At 37.2% G+C, this 18,225-nt stretch overlaps 2 protein-coding genes across 6 annotated transcripts in view; both read left to right on the top strand.

The window, feature by feature from the left end:
• The window catches only part of ncf4 (neutrophil cytosolic factor 4), a 28,329-nt gene extending 18,993 nt beyond the window's left edge, over positions 1 to 9,336 (top strand). For both annotated transcript variants that reach the window (XM_079592176.1, XM_079592177.1), the window contains 4 exons: positions 962 to 1,060; positions 4,052 to 4,227; positions 4,412 to 4,477; positions 6,653 to 9,336. In XM_079592176.1, the coding sequence (XP_079448302.1) occupies positions 962 to 1,060; positions 4,052 to 4,227; positions 4,412 to 4,477; positions 6,653 to 6,860 (549 nt within the window). In that variant the 3' untranslated portion in view covers positions 6,861 to 9,336. The remainder of the gene's footprint in view (positions 1 to 961; positions 1,061 to 4,051; positions 4,228 to 4,411; positions 4,478 to 6,652) is intronic.
• A 758-nt stretch (positions 9,337 to 10,094) lies between these two features.
• Positions 10,095 to 17,677, top strand: LOC306988255 (uncharacterized protein). Of its 4 annotated transcripts, none has more exons than XM_079593058.1 (14): positions 10,095 to 10,229; positions 10,322 to 10,428; positions 10,762 to 10,882; positions 11,667 to 11,830; positions 11,944 to 12,041; positions 13,026 to 13,158; positions 13,254 to 13,389; positions 13,464 to 13,615; positions 13,749 to 13,879; positions 15,090 to 15,279; positions 15,359 to 15,464; positions 15,538 to 15,604; positions 16,662 to 16,759; positions 16,877 to 17,677. In XM_079593058.1, the coding sequence occupies exons 2-14, from the start codon at positions 10,338 to 10,340 to the stop codon at positions 17,238 to 17,240; spliced, it is 1,851 nt and encodes a 616-aa protein (XP_079449184.1). In that variant the 5' UTR covers positions 10,095 to 10,229; positions 10,322 to 10,337; the 3' UTR covers positions 17,241 to 17,677. The 4 variants fall into 4 exon arrangements, with proteins under 4 accessions (XP_079449184.1, XP_079449183.1, XP_079449186.1 ...); XM_079593057.1 differs by having other exon boundaries at positions 11,941 to 12,041; XM_079593060.1 differs by having other exon boundaries at positions 11,941 to 12,041; positions 13,254 to 13,344; positions 16,877 to 17,674.
• Positions 17,678 to 18,225: the final 548 nt, after the last annotated feature.

The raw sequence follows: 18,225 nt of genomic DNA, 5'->3' as shown, positions 1-18,225 counted from the left end.
TTTCTTTTGATTTAACTAAACTTGAGGGATTGACATGGACAAATGATATTGGAGGACACAGACTATCTCTCTTCGCTGTACATATCTTTCCACTTATTATTTTGCGTCACTTTTTCTTTTTGTTCTCTCCTTTTTTCTTAGTTTATGGTCCCTTTAACTGCGTCATTGATATTTGGTCCTCTTAATGCTGTGTGTGTGTGTGTGTGTGTGTGTGTGTGTGTGTGTGTGTGTGTGTGTGTGTGTGTGTGTACTTTTTAGACATGGTGTACACTAGGATAAAGAATACCGCGGTAATACCGTGGAATTGTCGTCATATATATCCAAAAGTACTTTGACCACGGTAAATGTTTAAGAATACCGTGATGCATGTCCAGAATATGTGATTTTTCATAGTACATATGCAATACATGTTTTCTAGTACATTTACTGTGGTAAAACTATTGTATTTTTTTAAAGTATATGTTCACAAGAGATTATGCAATTTCACATGTTCGACAAAACATGGCATTTCCATCTGTTACTATGTCCAGAGCCAGATTTAGGACATATATTTTGAGACGGTTTACTTAGAAGAATCCCATGGTATTCATTAAAATTAACATAGTGCAAGTCCAAACACTATAACTAGGCTAAATAATAAAAAGTAAGAGGAAAAAACTGCTAGTTTTGGCAAGTGTTATAAAAGAAAAGTACAATTAAAACATCTCTCCCACTTTTCTGAATAGCATTTTCACTCCTGAATCTCTCAGTCACTTTCTCTAGTTTCTTTCTTTTTTCTTACCGGTATCTTTTCATCCTATTTTATTAATCTCATTCATTCTCTTCAAAGTTCTTAAAGCGTGAGGATCTCTTACCTGCAGCTCGGTCTCACTCAGGATGTGTTTCTCTCTCTGTCTCTCCGTCGGTGTGTGTGTGTGTGATTCCCGCTTGCGTGTCTTCGCTGTGTGTGTGTGTGTGTTAGGCGGTGTTTGACTTCAGCGGCAGCGGACGCTTGGAGCTCAGTCTGAAGGCTGGAGACGTGATCTTCCTCTTGCGGAGAGTCAACGCTGACTGGCTGGAGGTGAGGGAGAGATGGAGAGAGAGAGAAGGATAACAGGATAGAAGCAGAGAGAAAGGTAGAAGAGGATAGGTAGGCGAGAGGAGAGAGAGAGCGAGAGAGAGAGAGAGGGAGAGAGGGGAGGGAGGTTTGTAAGATAAGGGAGGGAGAGAGAAAAAGAATGAAGCAACGTGATCACATTTATGTTTGGAGGTATTTGTGAGTAAGTGTGATTTACTAACAGCTCGGCCGGCGCAAACCCTATTTTGGCGTTAGAAACTACTGTCAGGATTTACTAAAGACACACAGTGAAAAATTAGCGCTGAAAAGGCTTGGACGGGGTTATTTTTGCGGCTGACCTTATTGCATATGCATATGAAGGACTTTCCATAGTATTTATGGGAGGAATGTATTTAAATGGATCATGCAAGGTGATTTACTAAGGTTTGCGCTAGTCAATTTACTGTTTTTTTAGCGCTATTATTTAACCGCCCAAACAAGCATGTAAATCAGATGCTAATTTGCGCTGCTCTTGGTAGATTGTGTTGGTCATTAAGGAAATGATCCGGCTGTGTTCTTTAATTCGCACGTCGTCAGGAGATCACGAGGAGAACTTTCCACTCCCATCGGTGCTTTTATGGGATTGCGCTCTCACGCTAAATTACCCTGATTAGTAAATTAGTAACTCTGGCCTATATACGTGTGATGTCTACACTGAAAATATGTTTACCTTTTTGTGGTAACATCTAAATTAAATCATTTTAAGTCAAAAATATAATTTAAAATCTCTGAATCAACCTTAACCACATTTTGTAACAAAGAAAACTAAATGTAAGTGTTATATCAGGTACAAAGAGCTCCTTAAAGTCAGCATGAAACAGAAATTGTGAAAGCGACAGTCTTTTTTTCCCTCTATTGTGATGTATATTTCCGAGTTAAACGTAAAAATGTGGAGCGGGACTTGATTTTGTCCATTAGGAATTGATTGCATGGTTGTGGTTTGCTATTGGTCAATGTCATGTGAGAGACAGGTTGCCCCACCCCTCAGAGACATAAAAATGTTCATTGTATATTGTATTCAAAGGGTTATTTTATTATCTTTATAATATATGAGATTATCGTTAATACATTTATTGAATGCTTTAACCTCATTTTACGTTTTTTTACTTTTTTTTTTTTTACACGAGGCACGTTTACATTTTTATTTATTTTTTCAAAGCAACTTACTTTGCATTAAAGGTGTGATCAGTTCATAAATCCCCTGGAGATTATGACCTTGAACTCTACTGTGAGCTATAGGAATGTCATTTATGTAACATAAACACACAAATAAGTAAATTAGTAAAACAGATTAATATGACATGGCCAGTGTTTTACATACATTTATTGCATATGACTTTTAATAGTCCCATCTGGATTTCATTAAAAATTTGCCATAAAAAGGCTAATAAAAGAGTTTTCGACAATTTCAGTTCACAAAGATTTGTACATAAAATATTAAAAATTAAACAATACATTGATATTACACATATCAAAGAACATCTATCCAAACAAAAATGTGTGTACACTTTACATACTAATACCTTCAAACACACACCTCTCTGGGTGGGGATACGGCATCAGGAGAGCATGATGGATGGAGGGATTCACTAAAGAAAGGAAGAAGGGAAACATTTTAAGGATAAAGTGATTGAGGGAGGGAAGGGAACACTAGAACGATTCACTTATGAACAAAGGATGATGGTGGAAAGGAGAAAAGATGAGAGACAGTAGAGAGTGTGTGTGTGAAGGAGGGGGACATTGAGAGTGAGATGGTCTGATCTGATCTGAACAGACGCACATACTTTTTATGAGTTACATATCTGCAATCTTTCGGCCCATGACAATAAAGGAGAAAGATTTGACCTGAATTGAATTGCAGAGAGGGAGAAAATTGGATATTGCTTAGACATGCAATGGACCCTCAAATAACATTATCGAGATTAGAGTGGGTGAAAGAGAAAGATCAAGCCGTAACTCGCTAGGTCATTGCCACCGAAACTCCTTTTTGTTGTTGCTTGAATGCACTCAATGTGTCTGAAGATCAGGGGCGTAGCAATCATTATTCCTCTCCCTTCTGTGGACATTAATGCCCTGCTTTATTGTGTCCCCTCCACTTATGTTATCAGCTCTCCCCCGCTACACAAACCATCAGCTCTGAGATAGATAGATGGATAGATAGATAGATAGACAGACAGACAGACAGAAAGAGTGACAGAGACAGAAAGAAAGAAAGAAAGAAAGAAAGAAAGAAAGAAAGAAAGAAAGAAAGAAAAGAGTGACAGATAGATCAATAGATAGATGGACAGACAGAAAGAGAAAGAAAGAAAGAAAGAAAGAAAGAAAGAAAAAGTGACAGACAGATAGAAAGAAAGAAAGAAAGAAAGAAAGAAAGAAAGAAAGAAAGAAAGAAAGAAAGAAAGAAAGAAAGAAAGAAAGAAAGAAAAGAGTGACAGATAGATCAATAGATAGATGGACAGACAGAAAGAGAAAGAAAGAAAGAAAGAAAGAAAAAGTGACAGACAGATAGAAAGAAAGAAAGAAAGAAAGAAAGAAAGAAAGAAAGAAAGAAAGAAAGAAAGAAAGAAAGAAAGAGTGACAGACAGGAAGGAAGGAAGGACGGACGGACAGAAAGAAAGAGTGATAGATGGACGGATGGACAGACAGACAGAAATAGAGAGAAAGAAAGAAAGAAAGAGCGACAGACAGACAGAAAGAAAGAAAGAAAGAAAGAAAGAGAAAGAGAGAAAGAAAGAAAGAATGACAGACACAGACAGACACAGAAAGAAAGAAAGAAAGAAAGAAAGAAAGAAAGAGTGACAGACACAGAAAGAAAGAAAGAAAGAAAGAAAGAAAGAAAGAAAGAAAGAAAGAAAGAAAGAAAGAAAGAAAGAAAGAAAGAAAGAGTGACAGACAGACAGATAGAGTAGAGTAGCGGACGTCTTCATCTGCTTATACCGTGTGTCCTCTCTGTAGGGCACAGTGAGGGACAAAACCGGAATCTTTCCTGAGTCGTTTGTGAATATCATTAAACCTCTTCCCGGGAGTGACTCTGACGAAGAGGGCGGAGCTTCCAGGAACGGGAAGCATGCTCCGGGTTCCTACAGCTGCCTGCGCTGCTATCTCCTGCAGCCAGAGGGCATCGACACAAGGTCGGAGACTCCTGAAGAGACATGTGCATATCAGTTCATCTAAACATACATCTTTTGTCATGCATCTTGCACTGTCATGCCTAGCAACCAGATTGCTACACCCTGGCAACCACCCTAGCTTTTGAATATGAATACTTCCCAGCTAATGTGATGCTTCTGTACGTGTATTTATTGTCTGCTCTAGGGACATTTGCGTTGAGGAAGATCTCTCGATTCGACCGTCTCATGAAGATCTGCTCTCCCGAATGAGGTAACTTCATCCCTGTCCTAATCACGTTCTCCGGTTGGACACACAATGCGTCCTGACTCCTGAATAAAAGAACGCCTCATCGCTTAAATATTCTACCATTTAATACAACGTCAAACGACCTAATCAGGTTATGTTTGCGTTTATTTTCTCATTAGCATCTTTAATATTGTTGTTCTTTTCACTGAGGAGAGCTGGCGTCTCTCTTTAATATTCACACCACGTCCCATGCCTTGTTTCAAATAGGGGGAGAAAAAGACGCAGTAGAAAAGAAAGGAACAACAGAAAAACGTCTAGGAGGGGAAAGACAGTCTTTTTAAATGTCAATATTTCTGAGAAAACAAGAACACACCTTATTGTTTTGTTGTTGCCAGGTTTTGTAAAGTGTAATCGTTATGAATAGCTTTTCTCAAATTTCCCACCTAGAGACCATCTAGCAAAAATCTTGGTTTCGCTTTATTTTGACGGTCCCTTTAATACATTCTACTGACGAGAAGTAACTTTGCTACTACATGTCAACTTATTAACCTGAACCCTAACCTAACAGTCTACTAGTCTACTCTAATGAATGGTAGCTGACATTGATAGATATAGATTTTTTTTATATTTACTCATAATTTGACTGCAGGTATATTAGGCTGCTGTCCCTTTAAGACCTGATGGAAGGATCCATTATACGTTTACACATGCGTATTCTTTCTCAACGGTTTACGTTAAAACATAACTGACTGTGTTTACATGAATACTCACTAAGGCCGCCATTTTGACACTATTTTATGTGTATTTGACTGTTTAAGCGCAATAAAAACTACAAACAAAAAAAAACTACTGAGAGGCGGCTTTATGTGCCGCACTTTGAGTTTGAGCACAAAATCTGCAGGAATGAGTCAAATTATGCACAATACGCACAAAATCCGAAATTCAAGCCCTGTAATGGCAACAATATTCATCCGGAGCAAATGAAACGAGTGAGTGAGGAGAGGCGGGTTTGTGTGTAACTCGCTGTCGGAGAGATAGAGAAAGCGCAGCTGGTATCGTGTATCTGCGAAAAATTAGTATTGAAAGCGTTTCAGATATTTCACTATCGATATGTATCAAAAAATCCATATTTTTGACAACACTACATTGCACTTAGTTTATTATTTCAGAAACCTTTTTAAATGTCTACAGTTGAAAAATGTATATATTATATAAAATACAACCCGTCAAAGTGTCTAGCAGGAGTGACTGTGTCACACGCCACTGCTGAAATTATTATATTATATTATATAAAACGGTTAGTTCCAATCCTTGATTCTGATTGGTCAATAGCTGTGTTTTATGATCAAACAAGGCTGTGACCGCTTCACGCAACGGTTCTATGTATCACTACACAACACACATAGCAACCACTCTTAGCAACTTAAACACATGTTTGATCTCATTGATATTGTTCATTGTTTTGCACTGTATTGTGAGAGATCAACTAACCGAGTGATTTTCTGTCAGGTCAGTCCTATATTCATAATATAAATCCGTTTGAATGTCCGCTGCCATATCTTGTCTTCTCAAGTCAAGAAACTCAAGTCTTCTCTACTGACTGACTCGCTCATAAAGACAGTCTTTGCCGCCATCTATTGGCGAAATAATGTATACACTTCTGTTGCTGTTTACGGTCAGGGACTATTTTTTCCAGCGGAAGGAAGGCTTTTAGTGATTTTACTTCATGAAAGTTGCATAGAGATAGGCTTACATATTTTTTGCAACATGCTAATGTCAATCTGAACAGTTCAGATTTGTTTACAGATCAAAATTAATCACACTGTCAACATTTAATGAAATCTTCAAAAACAAGAGATTGATCCACATTACTTCAATGAGAAAGCATTAGACATCTTAACACCAGATTTTATTCTCTCAGCAAACAAGCATCACACAAAACAACGTCCCAAGGCCCATTTGTTGAGCAGGGCTGGATTAATGTTTAATAATAAACCTCATTTGCATGATTATGTTGAATATGCATCTGTTATTTGAGTGCCGCATGCACAGTGTTAAATAATTACCACATGAGTCACATGACTGCTGATACAACACAGAGGCCTCAAATTGCATTATACTAATTATATTTGCCCTTGTCATGACCTCTAAACTATTGTTCAATTTGTTTTTCTCTCTTCTCTTCTGTTTTCCCCTCAGGGACGTCTTTCATGTGGAAGATATTGCTTTGAACTACCGGGACCCCATGGGCGATCTGATACGGATATTAGACAATGAAGACGTCGCTCTCATGGTGCAAGAGAGCAAACACACAGGGTCAAAGGTCAAACGACCCGTGAATCAGTATCCTTGGGAGCTGCTGGTCACACATGCCAAAGATCTGACGGTCTACAACACCGAGTATTAAGACGAGCTCGCTTTTCTACCACCTCTTCATGCACATTCTTCATTATTTTAAGTGGTTTTCAAATTGAAAACAATTTTTTTGTTTTATTAAAGGGATAGTCCGCCCAAAAATTATTATTCTAGCATTATTTACTTGCTCTTGAACAGTGTTAGGGGTGACAAAAAACTATTTATATTTGGGGAAAACATGCGGGAAAACTGCAGACTTGGCAACACGATGAAGTTTAGTTGAGCTGCGCCCTCTATTGTACATGCGTGTATTTGAATTTACTTTTGCATTTGTACTTTTGGTTTTAAAGGGATAGGCCTTCTTCACCGCTGGAATGATGAATGTGTATTTTAATTGGGTCATTTATGTAGTAGAAATGTGAAATTATTTTAGAAGTTGGTGCCTTCTAAAATCCAGAAAAAATGTTTTTGGCTCATGTGGATGAAAGACAACAACTCCCAGAATGCTCTTGCTTCGCTGCCCTACTACGCCACTCCCAAGCCACGCATACCGGTTACAGAGGCCAGTATCGGAAGAAATTATACAACTAGGCTACTAGTTGACTTGAAACTGAAAAGATGCCGTTTTTTGTGAGTCTCCGTGACGATTTAGTTGATAATTTAATTTAAATACTGATCGGATTTATATCCGTTTTGCGGAAAACCCCTATGGGCGGGTTGAAACATGCGGAACTAGCTCCTACTACTGGGTGTAGTCTCTAGCTTCTGTCCAAAAAAGCCTCCGATGACGCTAAATTACGATTTTTGCATCATCTGAGTTTTTTCCCCAAACACACAATACAGAAATCTCTGGTCTCAGGAGGACACGAGGGGGAAGCACTGTCATTCCAAAATACTACCGGGTTTCTACTGATCAAAGCTAAATGCTTATCGGTGAAGTACATTTGTAAAAAATAATAATAATAATAATAATAAAATAAAAGAACATTTGCCAGGTGAGAAAAAGTTGTACTAACACCCATAGCAACCACTTTTAGCAACTTAAACACATGTTTGATCTCATTTATATTCTTCATTGAAGCTAGAGTATTGTGAGAGATCGAGTAAGCGAGTGTACCTGCATTTACAGTAGACATAGCATTTTCCTTCAGGTCAATCCTATATTCATAATAAAAAAAATCCGTTTGAATGTCCGCTAATATCTTTTTAACAGTTAAGGGGTTTTCCCGTGCATAGTCATGTCTCGTCTTCCTTCACCGTGATCACAAGTTTGAGTCCTTTCAATGTAAAAGTCTTCTCTACTGACTGACTCGCTCATAAAGACAGTCTTTGCCTCCATCTATTGATCTATTGGCGAAATAATGTATGTAACTTCTGTTGCTGTTTACGGCCAGGGACTATTTTTCCAGCGGAAGGAAGGCTTTTAGTGATTTTACTTCATGAAAGTTGCATAGATACATATTTTTCGGCTTTAATATTTGTATTACTGTATGTGGTAACCGTTTTATAAAATGAATAAGATACGAGGCTAGTGCTGTATCTGAATAAGTCACGGCTGAAGGGCGTTAGGCACGACGCGAATCGGAGTACACACAGCCTCTCTCGATACAGCACAGCCTCTCGTATTGCTTACATAATAACTACTAAATCGAATATCTGCACAATTTTTATGGCGCATTTGAAGTTTAAAAGTTTGTTTATTGTTTTTTGGAAATGCGCAACCAACAGAAAGTGGATAGCCTAGGCCCTAGGGTGAGAAAATACTGCCAAAATGTTCATTTTTGGGTGTCTACTTCTTTAACACAACCAGTATTTCACAGTGGAATCTAATGCTGAATATAGTTTATACATTTTCAGTGCTTATAAATACAGATTTTCTTCTGCATTGTAAGGCCTAATGGTGGTTTGACATCTGTGGCGTTTCACTTTTTGGGGTTTTTTGAAGTGTTTATCCAACTTCCTCTTTCAATTCCTTTCTTTGCAGGAAAAGTATTTTCATAAACCATGGGTGACTTGATGTGTGGCGCATCTTGACTTTAATGACATATGATGTATGCTCTTGTGAATATGTAAATGTTATTCATTAAAGTTAAAAAGGGAATGCTGCTGATATCTCACACGCATGTATTTACATCACACACACAAACCCACACACACTTAAAGATACACGTGATTACTCTTTATGCTAGTCTGAGTTTGATACATTCGTGTGTAGAAGGAGCCTGATCGGACAGATAAATCAGTGTGAGAAATAAAGCTTCACTAACACATTAGTCAGGGTTTGTGATTTCAACAAACCTCTAGCTGTAGGTATTAAACTTGACCACAAAACTGGGTAACACTTTATTTTACAGTGTCCTAGTTACATGTAGTTTCTATGGTAATTAAATTATGCATAATTACGTGCAACTAACCCTAAACCGAACCAAATCCTATTCCTAACCCTTTATAGTTAGTAGCCTACATGTAGTTCATTGTTATTACGCAGTACTTAAATATATAATTACACCTTAAAATAAAGAGTAACCCAAAACTGTACAACAAAATGATGCTTCAAAATGTTTGTTTATTAATACTTTTCATCTGTCTCTAAAATCATAAAACAACAACACAAATTGAAACATATAAAATATAATATATCTCTAAACCTATTTTTAACATAATATTTAATAATATTAAAGTTAAATTAACAATAGAACATCATATATTTATATACAGTATATAAATATATAATATATTTATTTTCCATTTAATATTTCAATGTTTATTTATTTTTCAAAAAACATACTATTGATTTAATTAATTTTATAAAATAACATTATAAATAGGAATTAAGATATTATAAATTAATATAGTGATGTAATACTGATTATGTATTTCACATTTAATCATTTTCATAATTAAAACATTGAAGCTATTAAATAAATAATACTAACATAATAATACATTTAATTTTTATAGCGCTTTTCTAGACACTCAAAGATATTGGTTTACGTCGATAAAACAAACAAACAAGGTAAAAATTTATTATTAATAACATATATACATATATAATGATTATATTTAAAAAGGTAAGCTATTTAATTAATAATAGTATAAAATATCTTATGAATTTAATATTTTAGTATTTTAATAATGTTTTATATTAAATATAAAAATAGCATAGAGAATAAAATATATTAGATATAGATTATAACACTAGCATATATTTTTATGTAGTTTTCAATTTGGGGAAGGAATCATATGGCACATTCAGATCTGCAAGCCAAGCAGTTTTGACTCATGTGGCAAAGTAAACACATTTGCGGTCAAGTTGGCACAGGCTGAAATAAGTTCACAACACTCGAGGATGTCGGCGTGACCAGCAGAGCCTGGAGTTCAACACAGCAGTGAAGATCATTCCTGAGACGGGCGTTTGATGGTGAGCTCCACTCTTTCTGCTGATGTCCATTCACAGACGATTCGGACTCATCTTTAGTTATTAAATATCAAACATTTCCTCCTCACCTGCAGTTGTACTGAGTTCCCCATGAGTCCAGACGCCTCTTTCTTCTTGACTCTGACTGCACTGTGGACACCAACCCTCACAGGATGTCCTCAACATGGCACGTTTGCTCCAGGTGAGATATGTTTTACTGTGTTTAAATCTGAGTTCACGCCATGTCGTAATTATTACGAGATTTCAACTTGTAAAAAGTGTCCTCATAGAGCTCGTAATTACAATTTGTAACCTGGGAATTTTCTGAGCTCCTACTTGTACCATGTGACTGCTGCAGATTTATGTCGGCGTTGATAGTCAGTGTTGCAATAGAAAGGCATAATTCCCAGTCCGAGGACGTGAACAGCTCTGAGTGGAACATCATGTGTTGTCATCTCAAAATCACGGTAATTACGACATGGCGTGAACGCAGCATAAGCGCATTTTCAGCTTTTTCTACGTCTTCTATTCCCAGAATCCTCTGCTCTGGAGTCTTTGGCGTGCCGTAATGACTACCGCACCCAGATCCACTGCAGCTGGAGACTCGATCCTCAAATCCCACTCGCTCTGATCCACATGGACCCGGATGACCACCAGTGAGACCCACACATCAGATAGCACAACACTACAGTGATCAGTGATAGTCAGTCAAGTCAAGTCACCGTTATTTAGCGCTTTTTACAATACAGATTGTTTCAAAGCAGCTTTACAATAATGAACAGGAACATAATTTCTGTCCTAAATATTCTTTAGTTAATTTATCTATACTATTTTAATAGTAAAGTAATAATAAGGTGGTTGTAGAATTGTAATAATAGTAAAACAATATGAATTCAGTAGTAGCAAAATATAATAGTAATTATTAGTAATAGTAGTCAGTATTGTATGGATAATAGTGAATCAGTCATAATTGAGTAGTAGTATACACTAAAATGTTAGAAATTCTATCAGAAAAATTATTTAAAATGGTTAAAAATAAGCTACCATATACATATATATATATAAAAAAAAAATTCATTTATATTCACTGAGGCAGTGGATAAACTTTTACAGTACGTTTACAGTAAGTACATTTTTAAAAAGTACAGTTAAAATTATTGTCAATTATTTTATTTATATTTTCTTACTTTTCTATGTAAAAAGTATGAAAGCCTTCTCAGAATTTTTTCCACTAATATTTTTTACAGTAAAAAAAAAAACACTGTAATTTTTTTTTACTGTTTTATACTTGCTGTTATGATTTAGGCCCAAGTTTGTGCTTAAAGATGTGCTGGATTTTCTAAATGAGTAAAAATGAATGCATGACATGTACAATAAATACACTAACGCACAAGTTATAACTGTGAAATATACCGAATGATTTTTTTTGCTTTATTCCAGAGTGTCTCCCTGTGTTCAGACTCCTTCCCAGAATCCTCCTGGGCAGGAGAGAGTTAGTTGTCGGTATAACACATCTCTGTTTGCCATCGGCTTCGACGACGTGTTCTTCTTCCACACGCCGCACTCTTCCGGCATTTCCAAAGCCTTCAGACTCACAACATTTGGTACAATTAGTCCAGTAAACGTCCAGTAAACGTAAACCATAGACATACTTAAGCACTGGCCATTTGTGTTACGCAAGCTCAAGCTGTGTCTACTTTTAACTTCTCTATAGAAGATGCGGATCCAGACTGGAATTTTGACCAGCTAGACGACACCCCCCCTCCCTTACGTCTGACCTCTGACCCCTTCAGACTACATGAACAAGAGCGCTCAGTGAGTGTCAACATGTCCACGCTTTCAGTCAGAAGTCACTTTAAACTTCCCTCATTATTATTTTTTCTTTTTCAAAAAGACCAACCCTGTTCTTACGGGGAAACGTAACTATTTTACAAGGTGGCAATTTCATATGATGTGGATGTTTTTATTTTATTTATTTTTTATTAAAAGTAAACATCAACACTAGAAAAAATATATGATCAATAAGTTATGACAACATGTGTTTTTGCATTGTTAAGTTAAGCTATTTTAACTTTTTTTTTGTGCTGGGCAACAATTAATCGCGATTAATCGCATCCAAAATAAAAGTTTGTGTTTACATAATGTGTGTGTGTGCTGTGTATAATGGTTTTGTATATATAAATACACACATATGCATGTATTTATTTAAGAAATATTTGCATGTATATACTGTATATAAATTTATACATAATTTATATTATAAATATAAATATTTTCTATATTAATAACACATTTTTCTTAAATAAATACAGTACATGCATGTTTATGTAATTATATATACAAAATAATTATAGACAGTACACAAAGACAGTTTCATTTTGGATGCAATTAAACGCGATTAATCATTGCCCAGCACTACTTATTAAAATAATTTATACAAGATTCACCTTCATTTTTTTTAAGTCAGTTTAATGTAATTTACGTTGAAATGACTCAAACATCCAAGTTGATTGTACTTAAAAATGTAAGGCAGAAAAAAAATTTTTTTACAGTAAAGACACACCCTTAATCCTAACCATCAATGGGACGTAAACAGATTGTATGAAAAAACGTACGAAAAATATTGTACAAATTCATACAAATTAGCCACCAATTCTGAAAAACGTAAACTAGTTACGAATTGCCATGAGCATGTTAAAAATACTTCTTTTTTTTTTAATTCTTTGTGATTTAATCTCAACAAAAAGTGCTTTTGTTGTTTGTCTAAAGCTAACCGACTTATATGTTGCGCTTTTGGAGGTGGAGATTAATCATGAAATAGTCAAGGTTCAGAAAGGCGGGAAAATACAAACCAAATCAACACAGAAAAACATGGAAGGCGGCGAGAATAAAACCGAGGTGTTGTTTGAAGGGCCAGAACTAATATCCGAGTGTGAGTATAAAGAGAAACCCAGTCAAAGTCTGTGATGTTTAGGCAAGTGGAGCCCCCTGGTGTCCTGGAGTACTAGAGACCCTTATTTATTTCAGACGCTCTCCCTGGTCCATCTAACCTGCACTGTGTGCTCAATGGCGGGAAGAATTTGAGCTGTAGCTGGGATCTCAAGACAGATCTGACCCGGTACATCATCTACACGCTGTCCTACCGGACACACTCCACTGCGCTGTGAGTGTTTGAGAGCGTTATGGATGGTGTGAAAGATGTCTTTAACTCTGACAGGTGTAATCTCTCTCTTTCAGGGCTGAGTGGCACTGCGTTGAGAAGGTGCAGGTCACAAATGAACAAGGCTTTTTGAGGACGGTAGGTGTGTTCAGCGTCTTTGAGCCTGGAGTGCTGCAGGTGCGACTCACGCCAACGCCGGTGACCAAAGTGATCCGCGCTTACCAACACAGTTAGTACAAATAACCCCTCCTCTTGAGAAATACTTGCCTGCTGAATGCTGCAATTGACCAATCACAGTCAAGTATTCCAGAAAGCTGCACTGATTAAATTGTTATTGATCCGGGTCTGTGTCTGCGGTCTAGTCCAGCCCGCATGTCCCACGGGTCTGAGCGCTGAACTGAGAGGAGGAGACTGGATCCTGAACTGGACTCTGACGAAGTACCGTACTGTACCTCTCACTACTGAACTCCAGTACTGGAGCACACTAACTCCTGTGAGTATTTGACTACTTTTCTAGGCAATATTTATAATAAAAAAATGTAATTTAATTTTTAAGGGTGTTTCTTCAACTTTTAAACTGGCAATTTTATGTCCTAGGAGTTGATTTTTTATTTATAATTAAAATGTAAGGTTTTTTTGATGGTCACATTCTTTCATATACTTTTTACATGTCTCAATATGTTTTATTTTGCTACTTTTATTTACTGTTAACATAAATATTACAAAAAGGTTTACAGTGTTTTTACATACTGTTTTGATTTAGGCACACACACACACACACACACACACACACATATATATATATATATGCACGATAAAATACAAGCTAACACAATACTATTTGTCTGTGCAATATTTATGAATTATTAATTACTACTTTTACTGTGTAAATATTATTCATATAAAATTTTAAATCACATTCCACATTTCCACAACAACTTAAAAACAATTAACCAATTAATAAAGTTTTTTTAAATGTCATTTTACTTGTTTATCAAAGAGACAACATATGTATGAGACTTGTGATATGTGAAGAGAACAACTTAAAATCAAGGAAAATACCACTTCAATTAAATTCAAAGTGAAATTTGGTTAAATTATGCAAAAAAACATTGAAAATTAGTTAATTACGTGTATTTACGATACTTGATAGCTATGAAATTAGCCTTTTTATGCCAAAAATGTTCAAAGCGTACTTTCCATCACAGAATTTTATTAACTTGTTCCCTGGCAGCATTTTTAAAAAAAAATGTTGTCAGGCAGTTTTGATTTATATGCTGTTGAATGTTTGATGATCGCATTAGATTACATATGCGCAGGCAATGCTTCTATGGATTGTTTCTGCTTCTTCTTCTCTTGTTTTTGGATTCAGAAGATGCGTAATAGCTCCCCCTTCCGTATAACAGTGATAACATGGATTGACAGAAAATTCCATCAATCGCGGGAAAACAGTTAAACAATACATTTGACATGTCTGAAAATGACACTATGGTAGACCTTTTTGCAACTTTCCCAAAATTATGGGGAAAAAGACAGAATTATGTGTGTATACATATATACACTTTTGGACATTATTAGCAGAAGTGTGTAAAACGTGTTTTTCAAAGAGAGTCTATCTTCTAAAAGGTCAAAAGTGCTGTAGCTGAATAAACACCCACTTTCATTCTCGAGTGCATGCATGTTAACTTCCTCTTTGTCTGTAGGAGGATGTAAAGAGCATCTTTCTCTCTGATGGAGAGATGGTGTTTGCTATATCAGAGCGTTCTCTCAAGGGTTCCTCAGAGTACCAGGCTCGGGTTCGCTGTAACGTGAGCTCAACCAGACGTTCAGGATGGCGTTACACTGGATATCCCTCAGAGTGGACCGACCCCTTCTACTGGACCACACGGCCTGGTCTCTACATATCTACAGTGTTTTACAGTACAAGAAACCATGATTATACAAACCTTATCAATGTCTGTTTTTGCTTCAGAGCCTCTTGCGCCCAATCTAGTTGCATTTCTCCTGTATCTCCTCATCGCGACCCTCGCGTCAGCCGCCTCCATCGTAGTTTTCTTCGTTCTGGTTGTTCTTCAGAGGTAAATCAAATTTGATTCCTTTCAATTTATGAATTGCAAAGACAGAAAGTGGAAGTCTTTCTTCTCTCTTCAGAAGACTGAGAGAATGGGACGTGTCTCTTCCCTCTCCTGTCCACAGCAAAGTCTCGGAGGTGTCACAGGTAGGTTGACCTGGTAACTTAAGTTAGACCACATCACATTCGGCCATTCCTCGCATCAAATTCATGATGGTTTTTTATCCGAGTGTTCATCCGGTGGAAACCATCGGTTGTTGATTGGTTGCAAAAGATGATTGACAGACAAGTGAGCGGCCTTTCGACTTATCGCATTAGAATTTACGCTAAAAATGCAATGGGGCCTATCATACACTCGGCGCAAAGCAGCGCCTGGTGCAACGCAAGTGTTTTTTGCTAGTTTCAGCCCAACGCAGTTATCATTTTCACGTCCTGCACCACGTTGCTTAAATAGCAAATGCATGTGCGCCCATGGGCATGCTGGTCTGAAAACGAGGTGTGTTCAAAAGAAATAGACAGCGCCATTGACCACTGAAACCTCGTCTTAAGTCAATGACGCAGAATTTGTTATTTAATTTGTTATTTAAAGAGCGCGTTAATAATATGCCGCTATAGGCGGGTGCACAACGCTCATACACTCTACTAATACACACACAGGAACGCGCAACAGCACACAAACATGCCAGATATAAAAAATAAAAAGATTACAATGTAAGATTATTATTGTGTATATAAATACACAGTGGAATCCGGCTTGCTAGATGGTTTTGCTTGCGCGTTTTAACCTCGCGCACGAGCTGATCCGTTTCCTCGTTAAAGGAAACGTTCAGTCTTTCCGCTTGCCGATTCCGTCATGTAAATAGCGAATCCGCCATGGCGCGAGCGCAACTGGCTTTTATAGGAAACGGGAGATGAGACTCTGATCTGAAAATGGCCGACCATTTTTCCCATTGTTAAAATAGCGAAAGTGCTCTTGCGCCGCAAGCTTTAGACCATGTACTGTCTTAGATCGTTAAAATAGGGCCCTATGTCTGACTACCTCCGAATGCAATTGACTGAGCAAGATTTTTTTCTTGGGACTCTTGAATTTGTTGATTTCCAATTCTTGTCAAATCAATAATCTCAGGTGTAAACGATGCCTATGATCTTTTAAACCCAGTACTCAATCATAAGCTAACATAGAGAACATCCTGTTTTCTGCTAGCACCCTTTGATGGACCACTTACCCTGCTGTACCGAACTGAAGGATCCAGAAATCAGCAACGCTCAGATTGTAGATGTCCGTCCGCAGTTTTCCTCATTGTAAGTCAACTATAGGCTCTGGAGTGCTCTGTAATATTGGGAATGGGAAGTCCTAAAATTCTTAAGTAACAGATAAAAAGGGAAGATCAGAACATGAATATGACTTCTTCCATGCAGCGACTCAGAAAATACCTTGACCTCCGATGGAAACAGCCGCTGCCGGGAAATCGAGGGTGATCGAGTGGTTTTGCATGTTGATGATCCATGCCTTCAGTCCTCTGGGAATGTGATGGGAATAGATGGTACGTTCCAGCCCAACTTCCATGACCCAGTCCTCCCATGTTCAGAGGGATACTTGCCGAATCCTGCAACTTCTGTCAGCACTACCCAGAAAGCTTGGCAAGAAGATTGCTCTCTGAATGTAGAAATGGATGATGGGTACATGAATTGCCCTGAGCCTGATTTGAACAGAAGCACAAATCCTAATTTGCTCCATACACAAGATTTAAACACAAATGTTTTCCGTCCACCTTCTCCATGACGTGCTCCAGGAAGAATATTAGTGGTGTATTATTCAGCAAACATAGAAGGACACTGAATAACAAAAGGAAGAGAAATCACAGAAACTCTGGGCTGCTGTTTCCACAGTGACCACCAGGGGGTGGTGCAGTATTACATTATCTTCTATATTTTGAGACTTTGGATGACGCCAGGGGTGTCCAATCCAATCCTGCTCATGGAAGGCCACTGTTCTGCAGTTAACACACCAGCTAGTCAAGATCTCCAGGATTACGAGGAATCTCTAGGCAAGTGTGTAAGTAAAAGACATTGGCCCTCGAGAAGCAGGATTGGACACCCCATCTTTGATATTGTGTCTTATATAACTACTAAATATTTCCCTCAGTACCTGTATGACAGGAAAAATACTAATTATTTCTCATAGACAGCTATGATAGTAAATAAAAAGCTCATGACATCTCCTGTTTCTCAGATTTTTTTTTCCCCATGAGGAAAATACTTTGCTTATTCTTAATTGTGTCTCCTCTAAAGCAGCAGTTCTCAAACTTTATGAACCCCCATTGTCCACAACAAAATCAAAGTCTCCTCAACTTTTGACAGTTGTTTAAATCCGTAATCTGTCAGGTAGTTTATTCAGGATAAGGAAAAGGATTTTTAAAATATTTTTTTCTCACAATTTCTAGCTTGGCATATTCATCATAAAAATGCCCATGGAGTTTTACCATTTTGTTTAATTTTGCATGACTTTTCCGGTACTAGAATTCATACTAAAATTTAAATTAAGCTGCCGCAAAATATCCTCAAGACTGTGGGAAACAGGTGAATTAAAAAAATGTTTAGGTTATTTTAATGCTGGTTTTATCTTACTTAAAAATGTTTTTTAAGCGGCTCTATTAGGCCCAGTTTCAAAGTCTTGATTTTGTTTTTGGGTTTGCATGCTTGAATGTTCAAAAAACACATTATTTTCCCCATTGTTTTGAGAAATGCCACGCCCGTTACCATAACCA

The sequence above is a fragment of the Phoxinus phoxinus genome (genome assembly GCF_949152265.1).
Source record: "Phoxinus phoxinus genome assembly, chromosome: 20".
In the NCBI taxonomy this organism is placed as follows: Eukaryota; Metazoa; Chordata; class Actinopteri; order Cypriniformes; family Leuciscidae; genus Phoxinus; species Phoxinus phoxinus.
The sequence above is the reverse complement of the archived record's forward strand: the minus strand, read 5'-3'. Positions and strand labels throughout refer to the sequence as shown.

What these genes read in the sequence shown, in the direction of transcription:
- LOC306988255 (XM_079593057.1), top strand. Translation starts at nt 10,338, where the DNA reads ATGAGTCCAGACGCCTCTTTCTTCTTGACTCTGACTGCACTGTGGACA. An exon ending in CTTCAGACTCACAACATTTG is followed by an intron (nt 11,831 to 11,940) that starts GTACAATTAGTC and finishes ACTTCTCTATAG; the next exon opens with AAGATGCGGATCCAGACTGG. An exon ending in ACTGGAGCACACTAACTCCT is followed by an intron (nt 13,880 to 15,089) that starts GTGAGTATTTGA and finishes CTTTGTCTGTAG; the next exon opens with GAGGATGTAAAGAGCATCTT.